The 19,211-nt window shown below is 44.3% G+C and overlaps 1 protein-coding gene across 1 annotated transcript; it reads left to right on the top strand.

The window, feature by feature from the left end:
* Positions 1–10,917: 10,917 nt before the first annotated feature.
* LOC121869205 (extensin-like) lies at positions 10,918–11,773 on the top strand (the record flags this gene model as incomplete). The annotated part of the gene is made up of 2 exons (XM_042370442.1): positions 10,918–11,091; positions 11,184–11,773. Coding segments are annotated over 2 exons (764 nt in total), but the record flags the coding sequence as incomplete, so codon positions are not given.
* Between the last annotated feature and the right edge of the window lie 7,438 nt (positions 11,774–19,211).

Below are 19,211 nucleotides of genomic sequence, written 5' to 3'. Positions count from 1 at the left end.
ACACACACACCCCATCATCGCACACGGACATACACCCCACCACCGACACACACACCCCATCACCAACACACGGACACATACACCCCATCACGGACACACGGACACATACACCCCATCAACACACGGACACATACACCCCATCAAAACACGGACACACACACCCCATCACCGACACAGACACATACACCCCATCACCGACACACACCCCATCACCAACACACGGACACATACACCCCATCACCGACACACGGACACATACACCCCATCACGGACACACACGGACATAAAGGTCTATTTATTTACAACTAATTATATTCCAGCCTTATTTACTGAATGGTTTATTTACGTATGATTATATTCGACCGTATTTAATTATATTTGATTCTTTGGGGACATGAGATTATATTTATGGTTATAGTAGTTATATTTAAAGGTATATAATTATACGGTATATAATTATTTTCATTATACTATATTCAATTATTCGGATTTAATTAATTAGATTTGATTAGCATTTGTGTTTATCCTATTCCGCTGAAAATCACAGGAATGATTATTGTTATTATTATTATCATCATCATTACTATTATTATTATTATTATTATATTATTATTATTATTATTATTATTATTATTATTATTATTATCATTAAAAGTTAAAACAAATTTAAATTAATTATCTAACTTTTTCGGCGATTTTTTTTGGTCATAAAAAACATGGTAATTTATGGCTATTAGGAAGCATAAAGCAATTTTTTTTTCGGAGGAAGGGCGTTTAAATCTGGTGTTAAAAGGACTTAGCGTTTGTTTCCCAGGAGTAACGAGAGAATATTTTCCTTATTAAAGTGATTTAGAGAGAGAGAGAGAGAGAGAGAGAGAGAGAGAGAGAGAGAGAGGAAGTGATACTGGTTGTCATGGTTACCAGAGCGTGAGGAGGCTGCATCTTGCTCATCCCAGCCGTTGATACTCTCTCTCCTGTCTTCTCTCTCTCTCTCTCTCCCTCTCATCCCTCCTTTTCCCCCCCTTTATCTGTCCTTTCACCTCTCCACAGTTCTTTTCCTCCACCCACCCTTCCTTCCTTCCTTCTGTCTTTCCTCATCCTTCCCTCATCCTCCTCCACAGTTTCCTCTCCCCAACTTCTTCCCCCTCCTTCTTCCCTCCTACCCCCCCTCTCTCCCCCATACACATATATGCAAACAACCCATAAAACCTAAGGTATCACCCGTTTTCAATTTTGGGGGGTGTAACGTCGCGGGCGTGGGCGTAATGTTGAAGCTAAGTATAATTTCGTGGGCGTGGGCGTATAGTTCCCCAACTTGGAGCATTATGTCCTCAAATATGCGTAATATCTTGCTCGTGGGTAAACGTGGTGGTGGAGGTATAGTGTTGCGGGTGTGGGGTAGTTGTGGGCGTGTGTAGTGTTGTGGGAGGAGGAGGTGTTGGGCGTGGGTGTAGTATCGTGGGCGTGGGTGTAGTGTCGTGATTGTACTGTCGGGTGTAGTAGCATGGGCGTGGGTGTAGTATCGTGGACGTGGATATAGTATCGTGGGCGTGGGTAGTATCGTGGGCGTGGGTAGTATCGTGGGCATGGGTATAGTATCGTGGGTAGTATCGTGGGCGGTGTAGTATCGTGGGCATGGGTGTAGTATCGTGGACGCGGATATAGTATCGTGGGCGTGGGTGTAGTATCGTGGGCGGGGTGTAGTATCGTGGCGGGTGTAGTATCGTGGGCATGGGTGTAGTATCGTGGACGCAGATATAGTATCGTATGTGGGTACAGTATCGTGGGCGTGGTGTATCGTGGGCGGGGTGTAGTATCGTGGGCGGGGTGTAGTAACGTGGGCGTGAGTGAGTGAGTCAGTCAGGGCTATATTTTCTCCGTCAGTGAGTGAGCTGTCAGTGAGAGTTTACGCATAGAGGAAAGGGGTTGGGGAGGACTGACAGCTAGAGGACACAGCTAAGGGACAGATGACAGAGAGCTAGGAGGACCGACAGCTTAGGAGGACACAGCTAGGAGGACAGAGAGCTTGGAGGACACAGCTAGGAGGACACAGTTAGGAGGACAGAGAGCTTGGAGGACACAGCTACGAGGACAAAGCTAAGAGGACACACAGCTAGGAAGACACAGCTAGGAGGGCACAGTTAGGAGGTCACAGCTAAGAGGACACACAGCGAGGAGGACAGGAGGTGGGAGGAGAATGGCTGCGGCTGGCAGCAATATCGGCGTCCAATATTTGCCTAAACTGCCGACTGACACGTAATGTATTGTGGTGTGTGTGTGTGTGTGTGTGTGTGTGTGTGTGTGTGTGTGTGTGTGTGTGTGTGTGTGTGTGTGTGTGTGTGTGTGTAGACGTACGAATGTGTGTATAAGCAGCATTTATATATGAATTTATGAGTGTGTGTATGTGTATATAACCGTATGAACGTGTGTGTGTGAGTAGAATATTTATAATAACTAGATATACCTATGTGTATGTCTGTGTATACGTAAAAATACCTACATATAAACCTGTGTGTACATGATAATATAACCCAGATCTAACCTAACTCACCCCAGCACAGCACAACACACACACACACACACACACACACACACACACACACAAACACCTCATTTTCTACCCAATGGTTCAAGTAATTCAGAAAAATATGAGTATGACACCATTGACCTTTGACAGTCTTATTACACTAACTCAAGACCTTCCCGAGAGCATAATAGGTAATAAAACACACGATAAATGTACTGGATAATATAAAATAATACTCTGGTGATATAGGAGACTGATATAGTAAGCTTTCTGGTGTTTTAATATATGTATGTATTGTGTTAAGTGAGATTTGTTTATTTTGGGTATATTATAATGAGACAATATTTGTTATATGTTAAAGGGAGTTTTATATGATAGATAAACTGATAGACAGATAGATAGATATGTAGATAGATCATCCCCTTTCTCTCCCCTCCCCACCATTCACATAGTCCCTTCCCTTCCCCTCTCTTTCTCTTCCTTACCCTCACCTCACTCTCTCCTCATATATTCTCTTCCTCTCTCTCTCCTTCCCCTTGATATACCCCTCCTTCTTCCTCTCCCCTCCTCTCCTCTCCCCTTGATATACCCCTCCTTCTTCCTCTCCTCTCCTCTCCTCTCCTCTCCTCTTATACCCCTCCTCTCCCTCCCTTCCTCCTCCTCCTCTTACATACCTTCCTCTTCTCCCCCTCCCTCCTCCCCTTTCCCTCCCCTTTCCCTCCCCTCTCTTATTGAAAACCACTTTATCTTCGTCCTAATAACAGACACTTTAGGGACTTTGACGTTTAAAGTGTTGTAAATCAGGCCCTGACATTTTTGTGAGTGAAAAGTGAGTATATAAGCTAGAATTAGTTGTTTGAGGTAAGGAAGTTAACTTTTTGGAGGATTTTGTTAATTTTGGGGAAGAATTTAACTTTTTGGAGGAATTTGTGAATTTTTTTGGAGGAATTTGTTAACTTTATGGACGAATTTGTTAATTTTTTTGACGAATTATTTATTTTTTGGCCATAATATTGAATTGGTGACGTGTATATTGAATTTGATTAATGGATATAGGGAAAAATATACTAAATTACATTGTAGTCACATGTATTAACGTCCCAAATCTATCTTACCCCTTAGAACCCCTTAGAAATATCCTAGGACTCCAGAAAAACCCATTAGAACCATTCTAGGACCCCAGATAAACCTATTAACCCAACCTAGGACCCCAGAAAAACCTTTACCCCACCCTAGGATCTAAAGAGAACCCCTTAGAATCATTCTAGTACCCCAGAAAACCCCTTAATACACCCTAAGACCCCAGAGAATCCCATTAAATCACTCTAGCACGTCAGATAAACCCCCTTCCCCACCGTATGGTCCCAGATAAACCACTTAGCCCACTCTAGGACCTCAGAGAATCCCCTAAGCCCACCTAACACCCCAGATAAACCCCTTACCCCCCACTAGGACCCCAGAAAACCCCTCCCTAAAACCCAAGAGACACCCCCATCCACCGACGACCCTCTTAAGGTAAACAACATTACCAAAAGTGTCACAGGATATATGGCTGTAAATAGATAACAGGGCCCTGCAGGGTTACCAAGACCTGTCCTTAATCTAACCTAACCTAACCTTAACACTACAGTACGGCCTTTGGGTCACCTGAAAATTAGACATCCTAGATTGTTTCACATGGAGATTAGACACCCTCAACTCTACCTGGAGGGGTTAGGGTAGGGTAGGGTAGGGTAGGGTTTTTAGGTTACTTTTTAGTTAGGTAAGTTAGGTTAAGTTTGGTTAGGTTAAGGTACTGTTAGGTTAGGTTAAGTTAGCGTTAGGAGTGTCTAATCTTCAGGTAATACAGATATTGTTATTGTACTTACTGGTCATCGTAGACGAAGCCTGCGTGTAGTGTGTTGAGGTACAGCACCACGGACAGCAGTACAGGCACGCCGTAAACTATCCTATTGGTGAGCTTGAGTGTGACGTCAGGTGTTGCGTCACGGGTGGGGGGTGGAGTCGTCGTTTTAGGAGAGGCCTGTGACGTGTGGTAGAGACTTGTTTTACTATTACTACTATTACTATTATTACTACTGCTACCACCACCTCCACGGCACACGGCTCTTGACGACGACGAAGACGATGATGAAGACGACGACGACGACGAAAAGCGAATTGTGTGACGATGATGGTGGTGATGGTGATGGTGGTGGTGATGGTGGTGGTACTCCCCCGTGGTGGTACAGTTACTAGCCACGCGTTTCACAGCTTTCATTTTCCGAGAAACTTTCTTTCTTTTCCGTTACTTTCTTTAACACAAATTCACTGAACGTCTCTCTTTCCTATTTTCTTTCTTTCTTTATTTCTTTTCTTTGTATTATTCTTTCATCACCCTTTCCGAAGGTTTCCGAACGCCTTCACCAGTTTCCATTGCACCTTCAGAACGCCTCTCAACTACCGCTATTTATTGGGGGTCTATTTTGAGTTGAACGGCGGCGACTGCGTTCCTACAGCGACCCGTTCCTTGAGCCTCTTGTAAGACCTCCACGCTGCTGCCACCTGGGAAAGAAAACCAACATTATGTAAATGGTGATGCAAATCAAACCAGGATTCTGAATTTCCATATAGGCGCCGCTCCCACAAGACGCGGCCTGAGCGATTGAGGCGAGGCTGATGGCGGTGAGGGGTGGGGTAGGGTGGGGGTGTAGGGTGGGGGTGTTGGGTTGGTGGTGGTGGGGTGTTGGTGTGGGATGGGAGTGGTATAGGGGTAGTAGTAGTAGTAGTAGTAGTAGTAGTAGTAGAGAGAGAGAGAGAGAGAGAGAGATGACTAATATAAGCTACTATAGGCAATTATGCTAAAAACTCTTGTAAGATATGTATAATTTAATATATATTATAACTTAAAATTCATATAAACTATAAATTTTTACATATAGTGAAAATAATTCCATGAAGTGTACAAGATAAGGGAATTATGTCCTCTCAAGAGTACAGAATGTCCCTAAAGAGTACAGACTATCCTTTAAGAGTACAAGATGTCCCTAAAACGTAGAAAATATCCCTAAAGAGTACAAAAAATCCCTAAAGAATACCGAAAGTCCCTAAAAACTACAGGATGTCCCTAGAAAATTCAGACTATCCTCAAAATTCTAACCAATGTCCTAAAATAAACAGGAAGTCCCACTGAAATAGACACCCGAGTTGACACGATACTAAAACAGTGATGCAATGTTTTATTTTGGTGTTTTTTTGTGTGTGTGTTTTTTTATCGTTCACCGAGTCAACAAAACAAAGACACTAACACGAGGTACAACATTTCACAAGCGATGTGTGTTTGTGCCATGTTTTTGTTTTTATTTGTTTGTTTTTAAATGTGTTTATTTTCTTATACGCCCCCCCTCCCCCTACACACACACACACACACACACACACACACACACACACAAACACACACACACACACACACACACACACACACACACACACACACACACACACACACACACACAAACACTGCCACCAATCACAAGAGGTGGGAAGAGGAGGAGGGAGGGAGGGAGGGAGGAGGAGGGATGGAGGAGGGAGGAGGAGGAGGGAAGGAGGAGGAAGGAGTGGGGAGAGGAGGGAGGAGGGGACAAAGCAGACTGACGGAAGGTGGGAAGGAGGAAGAGAAAGGGAGGGAGAAAGGGAGGAAGCCGGAGGGAGGAGGAGGGCTTGTTGACAATGATAAAACAGCCTTACCTTCATTAATCTTAACCTCAGGTACACGTGTGCTACCGAGAGATGTGGGAGGGGAGGGTGAATAGGAGGAGGAAGGTTAGATAGGAGAGGAAGGGGTGGGAGAAACAGGTAAGAGGGCAGGGGGGAAGGGAGGATTGTGTGGGGTAGGGAGTTCTGAGTAATTAAAAGTTGGGGAGTAGCAGGGGGGTAGGAGGGGGTGGGAATGGGAGAGGGAGGGGATGTGGATAGGTGGAAGAGATTAAAAATGTGAGGTAAGGCCACTGTGTGCGTGTGTGTGTGTGTGTGTGTGTGTGTGTGTGAAGGACTAAAGCGCCATCTATGTACACTGGTGGGGACTACAACCAATCATGACGTAATCACCGTCCTAGCCAATTAAAAGTTTACTATACTTGTTAGCCAATCACAACTTCTGTTACACTCTCCATCCACTTATCTGCTTGTCCTGGTTGCTGAATATCGAAATCAAATACTTCCCAGTGACTGTAGTTGTTTGTGAAGTAAATACGAAATATAATTATGTAGAGTTGTTTGTGTTCAGTGTTGATTATTTCTTTGTTTTTCTACTTATTAAATTTTTTTATAAATGCAGACAATTTATATAATAATAATAATAATAATAATAATAATAATAATAATAATAATAATAATAATAATAATAATAATAATAATAATAATAGGAGGAACAGACATACAGACAGACAGCCAGACAACAGACAGAGGAGGAACAGACAGAGAGACAAACATACAAACAAACAGAAAAAGACAGACAGACAGACAGACAGACAGACAGACAGACAGACAGACAGAGTATCACACAGACGGAGAAACGGAGAAATAGACGGAGAACATCACTGTGGGGTAGGCGGCGCTGAAGGAGTGGTAAGTACAGCAGGTGCACTATATCTCTGGTCCCAGGAAGGTGATGGAGTGGCAACAAGTAGGCCTACCTTATCTACCTTCTGTGTATAATTAAAATCCAGAATGAATGGGGAGGAGTAGGCGGAGTAGAGGAGGAGGAGGGGGGGAGTAGGAGGGTGAGGAGGAATAGGAGGGGAAGGGGGAGAGGGGAGAATGGGAAGGAGGAGTAAGAGGAGGAGGAGAAGTAGATGTAAGAGGAGGGAAGAAGTAGGAATAAGAGGAGGAGGAGTAGGAGGAGTAGAAGTAAGAGTAGGAGGAGGAATAACAGTAGGAAGAAGAGTAAGGGTAGGAGAAATAGAAGTAGAAGGAAGAGGATTAGGAGGAGGAGAATAGGTAGTAAGAGGAGGAAGAGGAGTAAGAGGCGGAAAGGAGGAGGAGGAGAGAGATGAATGGTAGGAACAGTAGAAAAAAAAACGAATTTGAGATAAGGATTAAAATACGAGAGGATAAACGAAGGAAATATAGGATAGAGAAGGATATAGGATAGGGGGATAGGAGGAATGCCCAACAACACAAAGATTATGATACTTTACACAACACGGACGGACGGACGGAAACACGCACAGACGGACAGAAACACGCACAGACGGACAGAAACACGCATAAACTGACAGAAAAATGGACAAACGGAAGCACGGATGGAGAGAATTACCTAGTCTCTCTTCATCAACCCTGACAGAAGGGGGAGGAGGGATAGGGGCAGGAGAGAAAGGAAGGGGAGGGAGGGAGGGGAGGGGGAGGGGGGCAATTAGAGGATATAAGTGCTTATCATAGAGAGGAACCCACAACAAGTTATTGCCTGAAGGAGGAGAGGGGAAAGGACAATGAGGGGAGAGAAAGGGAATGTGAGGGGAGGTAGGAGAGGGGGAAGGGAGAGGTAGGTAAGGGGAGAAGGGAGAGAGAGAGAAAGGGAGTTTAGGGGAGGTAAAAGTGGTGAGGGAAGAGAAAGGGAGTTTGAGGGGGAAAAAAGAGAGTTTGAGGGGAAGTAGGTGAGAGGAGAAGGGAGAGAAAGGGAATTTGATGGAAGGAAGGAGGGACAATGAAAAGGGAGGAGAGACGTAAAAGGAAAAGCAAGAGAGAGAGAGAGAGAGAGAGAGATTCAGAAAGAAAGAGACCCAAAAAGAAAGAGACAGAGAGAATAGTGATAAAGGCAGTGAGGAGAAGAAGAGGAAGAGGAAGAGGTGTAGGAAGAGTAGGGGGAGGAGGGAGGAAGAGGAGGAGGAGGGTTGAACACAGCGCAGATAAACATAACATAACATTACCATAACAACGTCATATTTCGCTTCCTTTGAATCATATCACCATTAATTGAACCATCCCACGGTCATCCACGGCTTGAGCTGTTGTATTTCTCCGTCTACTGTATTATTTAGGGTGTTGTATTAGGTTGTATCCTGCCTTGGTTGGTGTATTAGACCCTTGAGACTTGTGGATGTTGTATTTCTCTGCTTATTGTATTGTTACGGGTGTTGTATGAGGCTAATTGTTGTATTATGGCAGTTGTATCATTCCTTCTACTTTACCCACGCCCACACCCACGCCCATACGCAACACCCACGCCCGTACACAACACCCACGCCATACGCAACACCCACGCCCGTACACAACACCTACGCCTGTACACAACACCTAGGCCGTACACAACACCTAATACACATCACCTAGGCCGTACACACCTACGCCTGTACACAACACCTAGCCGTACACAACACCTAGGCCTGTACACAACACCTGGGCCCGTACACAACACCTACGCCTGTACACAAGGCGACATTAAGGCGACATCAATGAGGCCAGAGAGAGTTTTACACTCATGGTGTATCTATGAGTGAGAGTGGTAGTGAGAGCAGTCGGGGGGAGGGGTTTTGGGGGGGGAGGGAGGGCTAACTCAGGAAGGGAGTAAGAGCAGTCGGGGAAGGAGAGGAAAATGAGGGAGAGGAGGGTGAAAGCCGGGTGGGGGTGTAAGAGGAAGGGTGAGAGAGAGAGATGGGGGTGATAGATGGAGGTGGGGGAGGGAGGAGAAAGGCCATCTCTCCTTTAACCCTGCAACAGCGTGCTGCCTCAAACACTGTACCTGCTGTACTTAGCTGTTAAACCTTGTTGCTGTACTTGTATTGCTGTTTGTACCTATTGCCTGTATTCCTGCTGTACCTCTATTCTACTGTACCTGTGTTGCAACTGTATTGTTTGCCTGTACTTTTGTTGCTCTGTGTATTGTTGCTGCTACCTTATGTTCCTGTATTGCTGCTGTCCTGTATTGCTGTGTAGCAGCATTGCTGCTGTACCTTTATTGTTGCTGCTTGCCTTATTGTTATTTCTTACTTATTGCCTGTGCTGTACTTGCTTCTGTGTGCCTGTATTGTTCTGCTGTACCTGTATTGCTGCTGCCCTTGTATTCCTGCTGTACCTGTATTGCTGCTGTACCTTTATTGCTGCTGTACCTGTATTGCTGCTGTACCTGTATTGCTGCTGTACCTTTATTGCTGCTGTACCTTTATTGCTGCTGTACCTGTGTGCTGCTGTACCTGTGCTGCTGTACCTGTATGCTGCTGTACCTGTATTCCTGCTGTACCTGTATTGCTGCTGTACCTGTATTCCTGCTGTACCTGTATTGCTGCTGTACCTTTATGCTGCTGTACCTGTATGCTGCTGTACCTGTGTGCTGTACCTTTATTGCTGCTGTACCTTTATTGCTGCTGTACCTGTATGCTGCTGTACCTGTATGCTGCTGTACCTGTGCTGCTGTACCTGTATTCCTGCTGTACCTGTATTGCTGCTGTACCTGTATTCCTGCTGTACCTGTGTTGCTGCTGTACCTGTATTCCTGCTGTACCTGTATTGCTGCTGTACCTGTATTGCTGCTGTACCTGTATTGCTGCTGTACCTGCTTATTGCTGCTGTACCTGTATTCCTACTGTGCCTGTATTGCTGCTGTACCTGTTTGTTGCTGCTTTGCCTGTATTGCTGCTGTACCTGTATTCCTGCTGTACCTGTATTGCTGCTGTACCTGTATGCTGCTCGTACCTGTATTGCTGCTGTGACCTGTATTGCTGCTGTACCTGTATTCCTGCTGTACCTGTATTGCTGCTGTACCTTTATTGCTGCTGTACCTGTGTGCTGCTGTACCTGTATGCTGCTGTACCTGTATTCCTGCTGTACCTGTATTGCTGCTGTACCTGTATTGCTGCTGTACCTGTGTAACACTGTACCTTATTGCTGCTGTACCTATATGTCCCTACTGTACCTGTATGCTGCTGTACCTGTATTGTTGCCTTGTACCTGTATTGCTGCTGTACCTGTATTCCTGCTGTACCTGTATTGCTGCTGTACCTGTATTGCTGCTGTACCTGTATTCCTACTGTACCTTTATTGCTGCTGTACCTTTATTCCTGCTGTACCTGTATTCCTGCTGTACCTGTATTGCTGCTGTACCTGTATTCCTACTGTACCTGTATTCCTACTGTACCTGTATTCCTGCTGTACCTGTATTGCTGCTGTACCTGTATTCCTACTGTACCTGTATTGCTGCTGTACCTGTATTCCTACTGTACCTGTATTCCTGCTGTACCTGTATTCCTGCTGTACCTGTATTCCTGCTGTACCTGTATTCCTACTGTACCTGTATTGCTGCTGTACCTGTATTCCTGCTGTACCTGTATTCCTGCTGTACCTGTATTCCTGCTGTACCCGCTGTTTACTGTACAACTTTGTACTAAAAAATGAACCCCGATCCTAATACACTGCAGTCCCAACCGACCCCAGTCCCAACCGACCCCAGTCCCAACCGACCCCAGTCCCAACCGACCCCAGTACCAACAGACCCCAGTACCCAGAACCCCAGTACAAACAGACCCCAGTACCAGCAGACCCCCAGTCTAACAGACCCCAGTGCCAACAGACCCCCATTCCAACAGACCCAAGTACAAACAGACCCCAGTCCCAACAGACCCCAGGCCCAGTCCTAACAGACCCAGTGCCAGACCCCAGTCCTAACAGACCCCAGTGCCAACAGACCCCCAGTACCAACAGACCCCCAGTTCAACAATTCCCATTACCAACCGACCCCAGTACCAACAGACCCCAGTACCAACAGACCCCAGTACCAACAGACCCCCAGTACCAACAGACCCCGGTACCAACAGACCCCAGTTCCAACAGACCCGTACCAACCGACCCCAGTACCAGCAGACTGGTACCAGACTGAGTACCAGCAGACCCCGGTACAACAGACTTAGTACCAACAGACTCCAGTACCAACAGACCCCGGTACCAAGCAAACCCCCAGTAGTGCCAGACCCCAGTGCCAACAGACCCAAGTGCCAACCAGACCCACAGTATCAACAGACCCACAGTACCAACAGACTCCAGTACCCAACAGACTCCAGTACCAACAGACCCCAGTACCAACAGACCCCAGTATCAACAGACCCCAGTATCAACAGACCCCAGTACCAACAGACCCCAGTATCAACAGACCCCATTACCAACAGACCCCAGTACCAACAGACCCCAGTATCAACAGACCCCAGTACCAACAGACCCCAGTACCAACAGACCCCAGTATCAACAGACCCCATTACCAATATGCCCCAGTCATCATAAACATTATTCCTAACGGTCCCTAAGCTAACCATTAAGATTCGAACCCATAAGTATTTGATCTATTAAGATTCGAACCTAAAAGCCGAGCCCATACGTACTCGAACCCAGTATTCGAACCCATTAGAATTCAGACCCATTAGTATCGGGGCCCAATCATAACAACTAAGGGCCCGTTTAACCAGTCAACACCAGACGCAAGATTAGTGTGGGCCCTTATCTTGACTCTGGTGTGAGAATCTTGCCACAAAACTAACGGCAGCACGAGCAATCACCAGCGCCTGGCTTTGACCTTCCAGCCTGCAATGACACGCTCCTGGAAGCCTCGCCGCACAGACGAACGTTCGCCAGCCTGTTGCCCTAGATGGTGATATATCGTTGTTGTTATTGTTGTTGTTATTATTGTTGTTGTTGTTGTTATTGTTGTTGTTATTGTTGTTGTTGTTGTTGTTATTGTTGTTGTCTTTGTTGTTGTTGTTATTGTTGTTGTTATTGTTGTTGTTGTTGTTGTTATTGTTGTTGTTTTTGTTGTTGTTATTGTTGTTGTTATTGTTGTTGTCTTTGTTCTTGTTATTGTTTTTGTTCTTGTTGTTATTGTTGTTGTCTTTGTTGTTGTTATTGTTGTTGTTCATTGCTGTTGTTTGTGTTATTTATTATTATTTATTGTTATTGTTGTTGTCTTTTGTTCTTGTTATTGTTGTTGTTCTTATTTATTGGCATGTTATTTGTCTTGTTGTTATTATTATTTGTTGTTCATTGTTGCTGTTGTTTGTGTTAAACTAGGCTGTTCCTAATCCAACTGCCCTAATTTTAATCTAATCTGACTTAATCTAACCTACTCCTAACCTGACCTAATACTAGCAATTTAACCTATGTAAAATCTAATCCCAACCACCTCCACCAACCCTTCCCTTCTACCTCACCCTTCCCTCATTCTCTCCCTCCTCTCCTTCTCTCCCCTGCCACCAACCCTTCCCATCTACCTCACCCTTCCCTCATTCTCTCCCTCCTCTCCTTCTCTCCCCTGCCACCAACCCTTCCAATCTACCTCACCCTTCCCATCTACCTCACCCTACCCACCTCCTCTCCCATCTATTCCATCTCTCACTTTTTCGATCACATTCATCTGTCTCTCTTCCACTTTAGTCACGTTTCTCTTTTCACACCAACATCATACCTCCCTTCTCTCTACCTACCCTTACTTCTCCCAATTCCCTACAAGCTCTGTCTCATCCCCTCCCTTCTGTCCTCTCCCCTCCCTCCCTCCCTCCCACAGGCGTCATGTTGTTAGGAGGGGAAAATAGGAGGGGTGGGAGGGGGGGTAGGAGGGAAGGGAGGGACCCATAACTGAAGCACCAGTGTTTGTTTTCAGGAGATGAAAGAACAGAAATAAAAAATGGTATTCCTGGCCAAAGCTGGGAGAGGGAAGCCAGGTGGGAGGGGGGAAGTGGTGGAGGGAGGGAGGGAAGGAATGGTGGAGTGTCTGAGGGAGTGGTGGAAGGAGGGAGGGAGGGAGGGAGGAAGGAAGGAAGGGAGGGAGAGAGTGATGGTGGGTGTGAGGGAAGGAGGGAGGGAAGAAGATAGGGAGGGAAGAAGATAGGGAGGGAAGGAGGGAGGGAGGGAGAGGTGATTGAGTGTAGATATGAATGAATGGAGGAATAAATGACGTATAATAATAAAACTCTGACTAACCAAATAAATGAGGAAGCGAAAAAATAATAAGGAAACGAAAAAAATGCAAAATAAATGAAGAATAAATAAGGAAAATGCAAATAAATTAATAAAGTTATGAATATATGAATAAATAAAATCAAAATAAACATAGAAATTAATAAGAAAATCAGGTTATAATAAATAAATAAATAGATAAATAAATAGACGACGATAAAATTCAATAAAGAAAATAGCGACAAAAAATTAATTCCTTGGAAAGTTTTACGGACAAAAAATGGTTTGGCGAGGCTGTGGTGTCAGCAGGGAGGACCATCTAGTGCAGCCCCACCATAAGCTCTCCTTCCTTCCTTCCTTCCTTCCTTCCTTCCTTCTCCCTATCCTTCCTTCCTTCCTTCCTTCAAACTATCTACCACTTGCTACTTCCCTTCGTCCTCTTTTCATTTTTCCTCTCTCTCCACCCTTTACTAATTCCTTCCCTCCCTTTCCTCTTTCTCCTTCCCTCTCTCCCTCTTTCCTTTCCTTCCTCCCTCCACGTTCCTCTCCATCTACTCCCTTCTTTCCCTCCCTCTTTCCCTCCAGACTCACTATATATAGCACACTCTGCCCTCCCTCCTCCTCCCCTTCCCTCCCCCCTCTCCCCCTCTCCCCCTTCCCTCCCTTGACTACACAAGTACGTCTCTGCCATGTTCCCAAGATTTTGTGTACAGTGTTTTATGTTCGCTACACCTACACTCCCTGGGGTCAGTCACATCATATTTTCCTTTCCTCTCCTACGCCACTGTTCCATTTCAACCATCCCTGTATCCATTTCACCTTTCCCATCTGTCTATTCCTCCCCTCTCCCATCTTTTCAGCTCATAATTCCATCTGTTTTATCTTTCGGGCCAAGGTGGATGAATTTCTCTATCCCAGGTAAATGAAACAAGCGTTCATAGAGCTGACTAACGCTTCTAAAACACCAAACTGACAAAAACAAAAACAAAAAAAATAAAAAAATAAATAACTAACTCACAAAAACAAAAACAATAACAAAAATTACTAACAAAATACTTAAAGGATAAATAAATTAGATATTACTGAAACACTTATGAGGAAAAATTACCTTAGGGAATTAATCTTACTTAAGTGAGGAATTAGAGAACTGATGAAATTAAGAAGAGGAGTGTAATAAATTAACTAAAGAGGAAGGAGGAAAGTATAAATAAAAGTGATAATAAACTAGAATAAATAAAATAGGTGATAAAAGAGGAAATATAACATTAATAATGAAATAGAGAAAGGATGTGTTAATTAATCTGGTAATTATAATCGTTTTTTTAATTAATTGTGCAATAATAAATATATAAATTAACATATAAATAAGATAATATAATAAATCTGATAAAATAAGGAAAATAAAGATAAATCTGAATAAATCGGAGAAATAACAAATAAATAAACAAAAATATAATGAAAAAAACACATTTAATTCAATAATAAATGAATAAAATAAAAAATATATAAAAAAGAATAACTAAATAAACTTGATAAAAAAAGAGAAAATAGGGATAAATAACGATAAACAAAGATAAATAATAAATTACCCAAATAATAAATATTAACCCATATACTTGATAAAGAATAGGAACTGGGATAAAGCTGATAACGAAAGGGAGAGAAGAGAAGGAAGGTGAATAAAGGTCAGACTAATCTCACAGCACGAGAGGGTGACTGGATCCTGGCAGAGGTAGAGAGAGAGAGAGTGTGTGTGTGTGTGTGTGTGTGTGTGTGTGTGTGTGTGTGTCGGTGTTTAAAGAGGAAGGGAAGTCATAGCCCCTGAGATTAATGTGCGTTTAATTCTCTGTGTGTGTGTGTGTGTGTGTGTGTGTGGAATGGTGTACGTTTATGGGGACATGTGTACATTAGTGCGCTTGTTCAGACGTATGTACGTGTGTATGTGCATTGATGTATGTACGTGCGTGTGCGAGTTAGTTTCTTATGCATATTCACATGTGTGTGTATGTGTGTATGTGTATCTGTATCCTTACACCTTTATGCTTGCGAGTGTCTGCATATGTGCATGTGTGTGTACGTCTGTATATGTGCATGTGTGTGTGTGTACGTCTGCGTGTGTACATTCTTTTAAACAATTTATGAGGACCGGCCCTTTGTTTTCTTGTTCAGTAACTTCAGTCCCCAATTCAGCTCACCTGGCAGGAAACTGTACCCCTGTCTTTGTGTTGGCGAGAGTAACACTGTATTGCCCCCCAAACAAAACACCACCTTAGGATATATGGTGAGAAAGAAACGCATAGTAGTCACCCCCTCCTCCCCCCCTCCCCGAGCTATTGTGTGGTGTGTGTTTGTTTGCCTGGGTTGTTTGTTGTTTGTCTGGGTTGTTTGTTGTTTGTTGTTTGTTGTTTGTTTGTTTGCCTGGTTGTTTGTTGGTTTGTCTGGGTTGTTTGTTGGCTTGCTTGTTGTTTGTCTGCTGTTTGTTGCTCTGCTCGTTGTTTGTTGTTTGTTGTTTGTTGTTTGTCTGGGTTGTCTTGTTGTTTGCTCTGGGTTGTTGTTGCTCTTGCCCGTTGTTTGTTGTTTGTTGTTTGTTGTTTGTCTGGGTTGTTTGTTGTTTGTTGTTTGTTGTTTGTTTGTTTATGTTAGTTTTATTGTCGTTATAATAGAACTGATGGTAGATTGTTATTATTATCATTACTATTATTATTATTACTATTATTATCATTACTATTATCATTACTATTATTATTACCATCATCAGCGTTACTACTACTACTACTATTACTATTATTACTGGTTGTTCGTATTATTAAACCCCCGAAGCCTTGTACACAGACTCATCAATCCTAACACGAATAATCTTTGTCAGACAGGTAGAGTGACTGAAAGGTAAATGTTATGTATGTGACAAGTCAGGGTCATTATAGTGTCATAGTGTGAAAGTGAATGATCATTGTAGTGTGAATGTGAATGATTAATGTTGTTAGAATGTGTCTAGATAGTATGACAAGCTTGCAACACACACACACACACACACACACACACACACACACACACACACACGTGGTAAATTACTCCCCTTCCTAACTATGTGAATTTGGGGTCGTGGGTTAGGTTAGGTTAGGGTCATTAGACTTGGATGCCCATTTTAAATTTAACCTGACATTGAGCGTTGGCCAGGAAAGAACTAATTCGATTTTAGCAGAGTAGGTCATAGGTCAGGCTGAAAGGTCACCAGCTCTCAGGGGTGGGTGGGGGGGGGGGTCTATTTCCTAATGACCATCTAGAGTAGTGATCTTACCGATGACCTTTGACCTTTTGCCCATCAGTGCCACTAGAGATTAAGACACGTAAATCAGAGGTCATCATCATCATCTGAGTGACCTTAGGCTCCCAGCATCACTATCATCACTATCACCACCTTCATTTCCATCTATTTCCTTCCTCCTTCTCTTCTTCCTCCTCTTACTCTCCCTCCTCTTGTTCTTTTTCCTCACCCCCTCTTCTTCCTCTTTCCTCCTCTTACTCTTTCTCCTCCTCTTCCTCCTCCTCATATTCATCCTTATCTTACTCTTTCTCCTCTTTCTCCTCCTCCTCCCCTTCTTCTTCTCTTCTCTCTCTCTCTCCTCCTTTCTCCTCCTCCTTCTTTTTCCTCCTCTCCCTCCTCTTTCTCTCATCAAGGAATTCTTCTCTCTCGTTATCATCGAGAATAACTAACTAACTCACTGATGCTCAAGAGGATGATGATGTTAGCCTTTCTCCAGCAACTTCTTCATGATGGTGATGTGATTTCTGGTGGTTATGACATCAGCGGCATCACCATCATCATCACTATCACCACTACAACTATCATCATCATCACCATCACCACTGCTACATCATCATCATCATCATCATCATTACCATCACCATCACATCACCATCACCATCACTACCACCATTACCCTCACCACTATCATCATCATCACCATGACCATCACTACCATCCACCACCATCACCATCATTACGACCATTACAAAGTTTCCCCAGTGACAAAGAGGTCAGAGGTGAGGTCAATCAGACTTTGAGAGAGAGAGAGAGAGAGAGAGAGAGAGAGAGAGAGAGAGAGAGAGAGAGAGAGAGAGACTCCCCTTTCTCCATTAATGTCTTCTCCCTCATACAGTAGGTCATCCTAATGTCCCTCGTCTACCCCCATTCCTACACTCCTCCAGCCCCATAACCTACCCATAAGCCCTTAATGGGTAGCTCCCACCACCTGGGACTGTGTACCCGCAGAGTTTCAACACCATCTGGGAGTCTTCAACCACCCACTAGGAAGTTTCAACACCATCTGGGAGTCTTCAACCACCTACAAGGAAGTTTCATCACCACCTGGGAGTGTCCAACCACCTACAAGGAAGTTTCAACACCATCTGGGAGTGTCCAACCACCTACAAGGAAGTTTCATCACCACTGGGAGTGTCCAACCACCTACAAGGAAGTTTCAACACCACCTGGGAGTCTTCACCACCTATAAAGAAAATTTCAACACCATCTGGGAGTGCCCAACCACCTACAAGGAAGTTTCATCACCATCTGGGGAGGTTCAACCACCTACAAGGAAGTTTCATCACCATCTGGGAGTGTTCAACCACCTACAAGGAAGTTTCAACACCATCTGGGAGTGTTCAACCACCAAAGGAAGTTTCCCCATCACCATCTGGGAGTGTTCAATCACCTACAAGGAAGTTTCAACACCATCTGGGAGTGTCCAACCACCTACATGTGCTTCAACACATCTGAGAGTCTTCAACCACCTACAAGGAAGTTTCATCACCATCTGGGAGTGTCCAACCACTTCCACAAGGAAGTTTCAACACCATCTGGGAAGCCCCCAACCACCTACAGTGCTCACCATCACCTGGGAGTCTCCAACCACCTACAAGGAAGTTTCATCACCATCTTGGGAGTGTTCAACCACCTACAAGGAAGTTTCCCATCACCATCTGGGAGTGTTCAACCACCCACAAGGAAGTTTCAACACCATCTGGGAGGTTCAACCACCTACAAGTGAGTTTCATCACCATCTGGGAGTGTTCAACCACCTACAAGGAAGTTTTTAACCACTTATCTGGGAGTGTCCAACCACCTACATGAAGTTTCAACATCTGAGAGTCTTCAACCACCTACAAGGAAGTTTCATCACCATCTGGGAGTGTCCAACCACCTACAAGGAAGTTTCAACACCATCTGGGAGTCTCCAACCACCCAAGGAAGTTTCATCACCATCTGGGAGTGTTCAACCACCTACAAGGAAGTTTCATCACCATCTGGGAGTGTCCAACCACTCCATAAGGAGTTTCTACCATCTGGGAGTCTTCAACCACCTAAGGCGGAAGTTTCATCACCATCTGGGAGTGTCTAAACCACCTACAAGGAAGTTTCAACACCATCTGGGAGTCTCCAACCACCTACAAGGAAGTTTCATCACTATCTGGGAGTGTCCAACCACCTACAAGGAAGTTTCAACACCATCTGGGAGTCTCCAACCACCTACAAGGAAGTTTCATCACCATCTGGGAGTGTTCAACCACCTATACATGAAGTTTCATCACCATCTGGGAGTGTCCAACCACCTACAAGGAAGTTTCAACACCATCTGGGGAGTGTCCAACCACCCACAAGAAGTTTCAACACCATCTGGGAGTTCCTAACCACTCCAAGGAAGTTTCATCACTGATCTGAGTGCCTCAACCACCTACAAGGAAGTTTCAACACCATCTGGGAGTCTTCAAC

This window comes from Homarus americanus, unplaced genomic scaffold, assembly GCF_018991925.1.
Source record: "Homarus americanus isolate GMGI-L3 unplaced genomic scaffold, GMGI_Hamer_2.0 scaffold6329, whole genome shotgun sequence".
NCBI lineage: Eukaryota > Metazoa > Arthropoda > Malacostraca > Decapoda > Nephropidae > Homarus > Homarus americanus.
Note: the sequence above shows the minus strand (reverse complement) of the source record. Positions and strands in the feature narration are given on the sequence as shown.